We start from the raw sequence: 11,750 nt of genomic DNA on the forward strand, positions 1-11,750 counted from the left end.
TGTGGCATTACACATGGCATGCCATGTATATTACGTAGCATTACACGTGGTGCACGTCAAGTGGAGCCACATATACCCGAGCACGAGCATTACACATGTAGTCCTAAGACATTAGACATGTTGTGCCATGTGTAATATTAATATATAAAAATATGAATATATACATATTAATATATATGCATACATATTCATAAATAATAATATAAATATATACATATTATATAATATTAATATACGTGTGCATATATATATATATATATATGTATGTTTACATACATACACACACTCACACACATACACACACATTAATGTATGTGTGTATAGGTACATATATATGTGTATGTGTGTGTGCATGTTAATATACATATATATATATATGTATTTGGACCATGTTCGTGTTTGTATATTAATATATACTAGTACTCAACCCACGCGTTGCTGCGATATGTAAGACATTAAGAAGCAAAGGCAGGAATGAAAGCTAGAATACAAAGGGTAAATCGGATACAGAGGGTCAATCGAATACAAAGGGTCAATCGGAATACAAAGGGGCAATCAAAGGGAATTTTTTCTTCTTATTTTCTAGAAATCTAGAATTTCTTTTTTCTCTCCTCTCCTTGTGCCTTGGTTGTCTATGGTTTATATATATATATATATATATATATATATATATATATATATATGTATGTATGTATGTATGTATGTATGTATATATATATAGTCCAAATGCACATATATATGTATGTGTGTGTGTGCGTGTGTGTAAAAATATATATGTGCATATTATATATATATATATATATATATATATATATATATATATATATAGTCCAAATACACATATATATGTATGTGTGTGTGTGTGTAAAAATATATATGTGCATATTATATATATATATAATTTTAAAAATTTATATTTTGAGAAAAAATGAATTATATTACCACATTATTTGAAGGTGTTAATCACCATTCATTTAGTGTGTACTTTGTACCTGCTGTGTGACATTCTTTTGGTTGTTGTGTACTTCTTTTTACTCTTGTTTACAATGAGCTGCACAAATCTCCTTCCCATCTTCTAAGAAGAATGGTCAAATTTTCGTGAGTGCAAAGTTCTTACAAGAACAAGTAGCCTTTGTGTCATTCTCTGGATTGCAAGCAATAGTAAATATTGGGTCCCAAGAGTTGCATGTCCCACTAGAGCCTACCTCTCAGGGGATTCAACTCTAAGCAATTTTATGTATCACGTGTGTTCAAGGGGTATTTAAAAAACCCCTTACACTTACATACTTTTATGAATAAAATGACCCTTTTTTCTTCATAAACTTACTGTTTTTTTTTTCAACATTAGTTCAAAAAACCCCTCCTGTAAATGTAATTCAGTAACTTTTTTGAATTTATATACCCCGCCTAATAAACTCACATGCTGCACTTACATATTTTTAGGTGAACCCTTGAAGCCTACCTCTAATCATTAGGGGAGTTCTATATACTTGAAGACTCTCTTTCAAGAATAACTCCACAATAGTTGATGCTTCGTTAATCTTAAGCCCACAACCAATAGCCATCTTAGATAGCGTGATAGATTTATGCATCCCCCTATAAGATAACAACAAAACTGGTGTATCAACCTTATCCACAGTTGCAAGAGGAGAGGGTAAAGCATCTTGTAATACCTGTGTCCCGATTCCACACCAATCTACAATGTAGAATCAAGTAAGAGAGTGTTCTTTACTTCAAGATATCTCTATGCAAGCTATGCCACACATAGCAATAACACATGGCTAAATCTTGTGCTAATTCCACAACCTCACTCAAATTCAAGAAGTACGAGCTCAAATAAGAGCTAAGACACCCATAATTACATGAAGCAAATCACACAGATCATTTCATAGTAGAGCATAGTCCACCACAAGAGGGAAAGCAAGAGATTAGTTTAAAGTTTAAGATAATGTGTCCCTTAGAAAGTAGATAAATTGACTTTATATACAAGAGGATAAGATCAATTATTGGCATTTCACCATAATTCACTTATACCTTAATCGAGCTCTCTACCCTTTATTTTCTATAAATTAATATATCCTAGGCACATTAAAGGGAATACTCTAGTGCCATCAGTGCTTCTATGCCTTCACATTACTCGCCAATTGATGAACCAATTCGTTATGGTCAAGAGGTCCAATTCCACTCATTTGTAATGGTCGATGTAGACATTTGATACACCTTAATCGTGTCACTTTATAGTGCAAACATATCTTGGCCGCGTGTTGCATGCCAACAACCATTGTCTAAATGGCTCCCATTTGTTTATTCTTTTTTGTTATGGCATTTGATCTTACATAAATTTTGTTAATGAGTTGTCCTTAGCATCACAAAAACTGCTATTTTGTTAAGTGATCCAATTGGTGGTTCAAAAGATGAATTCTTGACCATTAACCACCTTGGTTATTGCCAACCACAACCTTCTACTTTTGACAATTAGTGATTTGACCCAAAATGTGGCATGATGCAACTTATTGACCTATGTTGACTTTGACCACATTTGACTAGGTTAACACCTTGTCCACACAAGCTTGTAAGATAATACATGCCATAGTATGAGAGTATGTAAACTATTTCTAAACATCCCTAGTCATATCGTATATACATTTAAACCCACATTTTGTGTAGTTACCATAACCTTTATACGAGCTTTATACCTAGATGGACTTCAATCTTCTTGAAGTCTTTTGATTCTTCTTTACTGGTTATCTACTAATATTTTGCATTGTCAAAGTATGGTGCCTAATTTCATTGTGAGATAAAACTTGTCTTACTCTCCACCAACTAAATGGTGTTGTGCATTTTTGGTAATTTTATAATCGATAGATGTCCTTATTGTACAAATGTTACCATTCATTTAATAAATATGGTGTAGTTTAGAATGCATTCTTTTGAGTTTGAAAAGTTACCGAGGTGAATGGGAGAGGCATACATATATGTGGAATGAGGCTCCGTTTCATGACTTCGAAGCACGAGTTTGCGACTCTATCCTACGAGAACTTGAAGGTATTCCAAAGCTTCATGTGAGATACTCTTGCTAAAGTAGACCACTTATGCTTTACCATTTTTACAATTTGCTTTTGTTTAGCTATTGTAGTTGTACCCTTGAAAGGAAGGTTCTAAGGTGGTTGTACCCTATAAAGGAAGTTTCACAAACTGGGTTAAAAACTTTAGCTTTAGCCATTGAAGATACAGCATAGCGGTAAGGTGGTGAAGTCTCATCCAAGAGGTGCTGGGTTCAAAACATGCTAGCTATTGACGGTGGCTCTCAGAAGCAAAAGCGCACACGCACATGCACATGCACATGCACACGCACACGAGCACAAAAGACCAAAAAAAACTTTAACCTTAAAAAAAGTTTTGGAAAGTTGTAAAAAAACTTCTAGAAGTTGAATGCTATGCTTGTGAGCGTCGGCTGGGGAGGAAGCGGACGGTGGCGATGAGGGAGAGGGGTAGTTAGATCTAACGGCGCAGGTGGATGGGGGGTGCCGAGCCTCACGGGCTCGGCGAGCCTCTGAGGCTTGGGAGGTCATCGTCTTCGGGGCGCTTTTTAAAAGTGGACGCCAGGGGAAAGGCGGGGTAGAGATCTGTTTTTTTCTCTCGTGTGCGTCTGTGTGTGGTTAAATCGCTAACTAACCGAGAAACGAGCGTTTTGATTTTTTCTGTTTGGGTCGTTCCCTGCATTTCTGCACGCGCTAAGATGGCCCCCGGCGCTCTGCCTAACGTGGAATCCTCGGTCGTCGCCCATGTGGCTGCCGACTCTTCCATTGAAATCCTTAAGGATGCTGTAAGCAAACGGAAGAGGGTATGTTAGCATGTCTGTACATATTCTTAATTTCTGCATTCTATTTAAGATTATTTCGATAAGCTAATCAATCGTAAGCTGTGTTGCTTCCCCTCCCCTCTCCCTCTCCCTCTCCCTCTCCCTCTCCCTCTCTCTCTCACACACACATGCACGCACGAGCACAGGTCAATCGATCGGCGAAGCTCAAGCAGTGCAAACTCGAGGCCCGTCGGGAACAGTGGCTTTCTTATCAGGGTAACGTTCTCCCTAAATCGTTTCAGGAATTGTCTTCTTCCTTTATTTTTTCCCCCACCTACAGACGTTTTTTCCTATATCTTTTCATTGCCTTCCGTGCACGCAGTTACTGGCCTCAAACAAGAAAAAGAGGACTCGCATGCAGACGGGAACGATATAGGAGAGGTCATCCATCCTGATTTTTCAACGCTTTCCCCCACGGATTCCCTTCATGTGATGGATTCTAGGGTTTCAGGTGCGGAGCCTCCTCATTCCTGGGTTTCTGTGATGAATTCTAGTGTTTCCGCAGGAACACAGCAGAGCTCCAACGTTACCACAGAAATGCAGCAAAGCTCAGCAGGAATGCAGCCTAATTCTAGGGTTCTGATGACACGAAGTGCAGAAACGGAGGCTGAGCCTTCTGACATGAAATCCAAGTCTCGCTCTCACTTGCGGATCAAGAAGCATCTTGACATGGAAGACTCAACCAGCCCGGGGAGCCATTCCAATCCTTCTTCCAACAATAATAGTTGTACTTTTCCGTACTGTTGCGAAGCGGACACTTCGCCGAAGTCATGTGGAGACAAGAGTCCCAAGAGCAAGGTCACCAAGGTGGGCAGGGGGTCATCCAGGGGAGGCAGGGTCAGTTTGGGTCCCGGAAAATCAGAGAAAGAGGAGTGCTCTGATGCGGAGCGCAAGAAGAATGGCGAGGAAGGCCCTCAGAGCAGGCTTGATGAGAGAGGTGAGCATAAGCATGGGCATGGGCATGACCATGGCCATGATATTGAGGATGGCTGGGAGGCAGCCGCAGATGCCTTGGGCCTGCATTTTGAACCGGAGAAACTCACAAACTCACTCCGAACAGAAGCAGTGGACGATGACCAACATCTCATCAGGAGCCAAACAACACTGCCTAAGGCTGAATCCAGCACCAAGCCCATGACACTAACAGGTGCACAACGAAGCACAAGTGGAAGAGCTTGGATGCAAGATGACCTCTGTCGGCCCAGCTCTCTTCCTAGCCTTAACAAGCAACAGAGTCCACCTGCCTGTCCAGGCTGCAATCACCAATTGTCTCCACGTCGCAAGCCCTCGGAAGACTTGACCATTACCCCACCTCAGTGTCCCATTTGTACGGAAGACCTTGACAGTACGGACTCTTCATTCGATCCTTGTCCATGTGGGTTCAGGCTCTGCTTATTTTGCTATCACAGGATTGCTTCAGATGTTGGTAGATGCCCAGGTTGTAGAAAAACTTACAGCAGGGATGTGTCTGCAAAGCCTGCGTACGCCCTTCGTTGGTGACGTTGCTACAGGCTGCGAATTTTCCATGTACAAACCTAGACTTAGTAGATTAAAAAAGAGAGGGTAGGGTACCCGTTTTCTAGGTTTAGCATGTAATGCGGGTATGCCTTTTGAAGACAGACTTGTGAATAAGTGAAACTGAGTCTGTTAATGACATTGATTCAGCAAGCTATTACAAAATTATCTATCCGTGCTTGTGTATTCGTCGGTTGCTATCGTATATACATGTCTATATATATATGCACACACATGTACATCTGTATCTCGGTTTCAAATAACACGCGCATGTGTGCACAGTTGTGCTAGAACGCATGGGTGTGCCTGCATGCATTAATGCTTTTGATATTTTTTGTTTCCTCAGCAATAGTCGATCAATATTTGTTTTCTTGAGTGCTGGGAATGTTTATGTTTCCCTTGTGGACTCTGGGTGTGAAATGATGGAGGAGACTGCATTTGTGCTTTTATTTTTTGTCCCGGCAACATGTCAGACTCATGTAGCATGGAGGGCATGTGAATTTCAATCATCATCCATGGCAACGATTGTGGTTCTCAATTTTCCCACAATTTTCCCTGTTACAGTTTGATTTTCCCCAATTTTCCTTCTCTCTTATCAGATTACGATGTATCCCAAGTTTCTCTTCTCTCTCTACAGTTTTCATTATTTCTATTTATATCCGCTCTATATATAATGTTCAAGCCCATCCGTTTCTGTTGCATGCAACATTTCTGTGTTTTTATGGATTCTGTGCTTCATTGAGTGCCTCCTTGCCTTTGTATGATGTAGCTGGGTTAACAAACATCCGCTGACCAAGGCAGATGTTAAATTCAGTGGGACAAAGACTCGAGTCTGCTGTCAAATGCTACATCAAGGCAGTGTGCGCACTGTTGAGTGACGTATGCTGACAAGATAGTTGATTGGGAATTTTGGACTCTAGGGCATGTAAGGAATTGTATTGTAATTTCTTGTTGTTCTACTTGAAGCACTTGTATGCTTGTCCATTGAGCAGTTATGTGCAATTTCTGCTTTTCTCCAAGAGATCCTGGATCAACCCTAATTTACGTCGGTTCAATCCTATCTAGCAAGTATATCTGTGTGCGTCTTTGATGTGTGACAAAGCTACACTAGTGCATTCGTGCTGATTTCCTTGTGCACAATGCATGCATGCAGAGCAGCTGTCTACGTTGAATACGACTACTATGCACAATGCATGCATGCAGAGCAGCTGTCTACGTTGAATACGAGTACTATATTGAATGCATTTTCTCCAAATTTGGAATCACCTGCCAATTTGGGATCAATGTCCATCTCTTTGGGGTGTGCGTGCTGTGTGCAACTTCTGTTGCTCACATGTATGCCATGCTTCCGTCTCCAAAGTGACATGTATGATTGATAGTAGTTTGTTTAACTTAAAGACATTTTAACAAAACTAGGAAAAACGAGGGGTTGGAGATTTTTTTTAAAAAAAAAAATAAATTTGTGTGAATTATGGGTGTTTCATGATGTTAAATACGAGGGCAGGGCTTGAACTCGGGCTCTCCACTTGACAGGCAACGGGCTACACCAACTCGTCCCAACTTATGCACCCGAGATTTTCGAATTGCCAATTTGATTGTGGCTAGCATAGAGTGTAATGTTGTGTTCCCCTACTAATGAAGTTAACTTTTGTCATGTATGATGTGCAATAATTAGTCTCAAATTCTCTTATGAAAATTATTTGTGTGGATTCTTTTGGAGAACCCGTGTAGGCCTGGTGATCCTAGGCTTAAGTACTATAATGCATTCTTCTTCTGTGAGTTGAAGGTTTTTGGATAAACATCAATACTATTGATATTAAACATGGGATCATGCTTGTTAAAAGATTTCAAGTTTTACTTGTTTTTTTGCACTTGTCAACATGAGGAGAGAGGATGTTGGTTTCAAGCACTGAAGGTTGTAAAAATCCAAATATGCAAGCTTGATTTTTCTTCTTCCAACTCTTACTGTGTTTGTGTGTGTGTGGAGCACTCAAATGCTCAAGCTCTTAAAAATAAGCCTCAATGCTTAAGGCTTAGATAAGGAAAGGACACACATGCCAATTTTATTGGCAGTTAACCTTTATAGTGTATGCTATATGCTAACAACATGCATAAGAAATGTTTGTCTAATTTCTAGAAGGCCCTTTTCAAAAGAGAACTTCGATCAATTCACAGATGTACTTGCTCTCAAAAATCTCTCGTGAATCAGCACTCAACTTGCCATTCTGATCGAATGGCACTGAGATAGGTGTAGCCTGTCATACCATACTAGAACAACATGTCCAAGCCATACTGTCTCTGCAGTAATCCAATACCACGTGGTGACCTAATCACCTCAATGCCTAAGAAATATCTGAGCTCCCCCAGATCCTTCATCTCAAACTTCTGTCTAAACAAGATCTTTACATAAAAGATCTCTACATCATGGTCCCCCATAATGATCAGGTCATCTACATAGATGACAACAAGCACAACCCCTCTATCACTGTGTCTCACATACAGCGAGAAATTTACATTGGCTACATGAAAGCCAATAGTGACAAGATATTCAGAAATCTTGTCAGACCATGCTCGTGGTGCTTGTTTTAAGCTATACAAGGCTTTCTTCAACCTGCAACAAACATGCTCGGGGTGACTCACATCCTCATAACCAGGTGGCTGCAACATATACACCTCTTCCTGCAAATCCCCATGCAAGAATGCATTCTTTACATCCATCTAATGTAAAGACCATTGCTTTGACGCAGCCACTGCTATCAGAACTCTCACTGTTGCCATCTTGGCAACTGGGCTTAAAGTTTCCTCATAATCAATGCCATATGTCTGTGCATATCCTTTGGCTACCAATCTAGCCTTGTACCTGCTTATGCTCCCATCACTATTATGTTTTACTTTGTACACCCACTTGTATCCAATGGCTTTCTTGCCTTCAGGCAATTGCACTAAATCCTAAGTCTCATTTCTAAATAGTGCATCCATCTCCTCATCCATAGCTTTCTCCCAACACATATTTCCAACAGCCTCATCAATGCATGTGGGCTCTACAACCTGCACAACTTTTGCCATTAATGCATAGTGATGTGCCACATAACCATCATAGGTAAACCTCTGCACAGGATTCTTCACTCTCCGAGATCTTTGCAGCTTTGCATTCATGGCTTCCATAGCCTTCTTTACACCAGGTGTTCTCATAGCTGGTATCCCAAGATCCTCATCAAGGCTCATCTCTGAGCCACTAGACTCTCCATCAACATGAGAATGCCCTGCAGAAATGTCACGCATACTAAGGGGCTCAACCACTTTCTCTTTGCCTTTATGTGATGTACTAATCACATTTGCAGGACTGGTATTATGATGCAGCATGCCACTCCATGGTCTATCAACTACTGAACCACTAGATGAGGACTCTCCTGGTCCACTCAAAGACTGTGATTGCTGACTTGCATTTTGTGCAACCACATTTCCACTTACATCAGTCCCAACAACAGCTTCTTTTTCAACAGCAGACCAGCTGCTCATCTCATCAAAAACAACATCCCTGCTTACCCTCAGCTCACGTGTAGCAGGGTTATAACACCTGTATCCCTTTTGCTCAAGGGAATACCCAATAAACACACATTTTTCAGCTTTTGAATCCAGCTTAGTTCTCAGCTCATCTGGCACATGCACATATGCAATGCATCCAAAGACTTTCAAATGAGACAAATCAAGTTTTCTGCCACCAGTAAACCTCTCCTCTCGAGTTACATCATGTATGACTGCAGTTGGAGTCCTGTTCATGATATAAACTGCTGTAGAAACAGCCTCAGCTCAATAGCTATGCGGCATATTCTTCTCTCCCATCAATGCTCGCGCAATCTCAGCAATGTGCTTGTTTTTCCGCTTACAGCAACTCCATTTTGTTGCAGAGTGTCTGCATGTAAATTGTCTCTGAATACCATTTTTCTGCAAAAATTCAGAGAACTCGTTGGAGAAGTACTCTCCCTCTCCATCTAACCTTAGGCACTTTACATGTTTCCCTGTTTGCTTTTCAACCATTGCTTTTTAACCATAACTTTGAAATCAATTCCTGAACCATTTGCAAACATCGCAGCACTCACTTCAGGCATATTTACATTCAACGTAAACATTCTGAACCATTTGCAAACATCACAGCACTCACTTCATTCACATCGCAGCACTCACTTCAGGCATATTTACATTCAACGTAAACATTCTGCCCACTCTGTTACCTTTTGGAACCAACGTGAACATGTCTTTAAAGTCTTCAATATAACAACCATCAGGGTTAAACCGAACCTCCAAACCCTGCACAATCATCTGGCCAACTGAAACCAGATTCTTTGTTATGTTCGGAACATGAAGTACATCTGCAACAAGGTACTTCACTTTGCCATCCTGCATAGACAAAGGCACATCTCCAACATGGGCAATTGGATGAGCAGTGTCATCCCCTGTTTCCACGAAACCTGGTCTTTCAAGGTTTTTCATCTCCTTGAACCACACTCCCCATGACTTGTCATGTGGTTCGAGGCACTTGAATCAACGTACCATACATCATCTTTATGTGCTGCTTCAATATTTTTAGACATGGTATTAACGACATGCTGCATAACAAACAACCTTTCATTATCCTCATTGTTTCTACTCAAGGATGCATAGTTGTTTTGCTGCAATTTTCCATTTTACTTGTCACCCTGCTTCTTATAACAATCTGCCTGCACATGTCCAGGCTTACCATAAAGGCATCCATGTGTATCATTATACTACCTTTGCTAATTTCCACGACCTCTGACTCCCCCTGCCTCTGAATTGGCCTCTTCCACCTACGTGTTGTTGTTGTTGTGAATTCTGAGACTGTTGTTGTTGCTGTTTGCTGGCCATAATTTTGATTACCTGTTCGGCCACCTCCTTGGCCGCGTCCACGGCCTCCTCTACCTCGTCCTTTTCCTAAACTTTTGTAGAAGGCCTGTTGCTCTGAACTGTTTTTGTTTTGTGAAGACTATTGGTCTTCACCCAAGCTCTTCTCTTCTATAATCAACATAGACACCAAATCTGTGAAATTGGGAATGTTTTTCCGAGTCTGAATAGACGTCTTGAACGCCTTGTATTATGGCCCGAGACCACGTAGACAGACTTCCACCTTATCATCATCATCTACTGAAACACCAATAGATACAAGGGATTCCACAATACCCTTGATCTTCAATGCATAATCATTCACAGGCATACTCTTTTTCTCCACAGTATGAAGTTCATTCTTCAATTATATCTTTCGTGCCTTGGTATTCATTTCATAGAGTTTAACCAAGGTGTCCCACGCCTCCTTGGGGGACTTGGCATCCTGTATGTGCCCAATCATGGTATCCTATATACTGATATAGAGCAAATACATAACTTTTCTGGCTCCTTGGTTCCAATCCTTGAACTCTTTCACATCTGCAGCAGTAGGATTAATCTCCGGTATCTCCGGTGCCTCTGCATGCTCACCTTCTATGTAGTCCCAGTAACACTTTCCCATCAGGAAATTTGTCAACCTAAACCTCCAAGCATGGAAGTTGTTCTTGTAAAGCTTCTCAGCAACAATCTGGTTTATGCCATCATTTGACATCTTGCCAGACACAAATTTACCAGAAACAACACTCTGGTTTATCCTGCACAAACTGCTGTATTTTCTACAGGGTACTGTACTACACTCAAATGTCACAACCAGTGACCTCAATGTGCATACATACACCCAATGGCAACTGTTTGATCTCCTTGCAGCACACACAATGTCTGCACAACCAATCTGTCTTCCTGTAGTTCTTAAAATAGAGTTCTGCATAGAATCGATGACTTACCTGTAGTGCTCGAACTCGCCTGCTTTTCAAAAAACAGAGGTCCTAATGCACCCAAAACGCGTTTTCAGCCCGAAAAGTTCCATCCGATAGGACCAAATAGTTTCCCTATAGGTTTACTCCTGCGAAGAAAGCTCCTCAATCAGAGATCGTTTGCCGGTGCCTCCCGTAGAGCTCCCGACAAGGCTGTAGGTCGCCAACACAAATAGGGAAGAGTAAATGAAGCTCTTACTCTCGTACCGCTTCCTGTACTTCTCTTGCTTGCAGCTCAGCCCTTAGCATAAACCAGGCTCTGATACCATGAAAAGATGTAGGGGAGAAGGGAGCTTGAGCTCTTGCAAGCACACACACACACACTCACAAAACCCTAAAAGCGAACACACAAGGTGAGAGGCTGAAAATCTTCTTCTTCTTCACACAACACTCAATACACCATATACAAAGATAAGAGTACACACAATATGACAAGGTGAGAGGCTGAAAATATTCTTCTTCAACACACAATACTCAACACACCATATACAAAGATAAGA

General features: G+C 40.9%; 1 protein-coding gene across 2 annotated transcripts; it reads left to right on the top strand.

Moving 5' to 3' along the window:
* The first annotated feature begins 3,615 nt into the window (after nt 1-3,615).
* LOC147621806 (uncharacterized) lies at nt 3,616-5,543 on the top strand. 2 transcript variants are annotated; one of them, XM_086822826.1, is made up of 4 exons: nt 3,616-3,844; nt 4,009-4,078; nt 4,185-4,313; nt 4,461-5,543. In XM_086822826.1, the coding sequence occupies exons 1-4, from the start codon at nt 3,740-3,742 to the stop codon at nt 5,360-5,362; spliced, it is 1,206 nt and encodes a 401-aa protein (XP_086678952.1). In that variant the 5' UTR covers nt 3,616-3,739; the 3' UTR covers nt 5,363-5,543. The 2 variants fall into 2 exon arrangements, with proteins under 2 accessions (XP_086678952.1, XP_086678951.1); XM_086822825.1 differs by having other exon boundaries at nt 3,617-3,844; nt 4,185-5,543.
* Nucleotides 5,544-11,750: the final 6,207 nt, after the last annotated feature.

Source organism: Cibotium barometz, chromosome 29 (genome assembly GCF_041138505.1).
Source record: "Cibotium barometz isolate CiBa-2024 chromosome 29, ASM4113850v1, whole genome shotgun sequence".
Taxonomy (NCBI): Eukaryota; Viridiplantae; Streptophyta; class Polypodiopsida; order Cyatheales; family Cibotiaceae; genus Cibotium; species Cibotium barometz.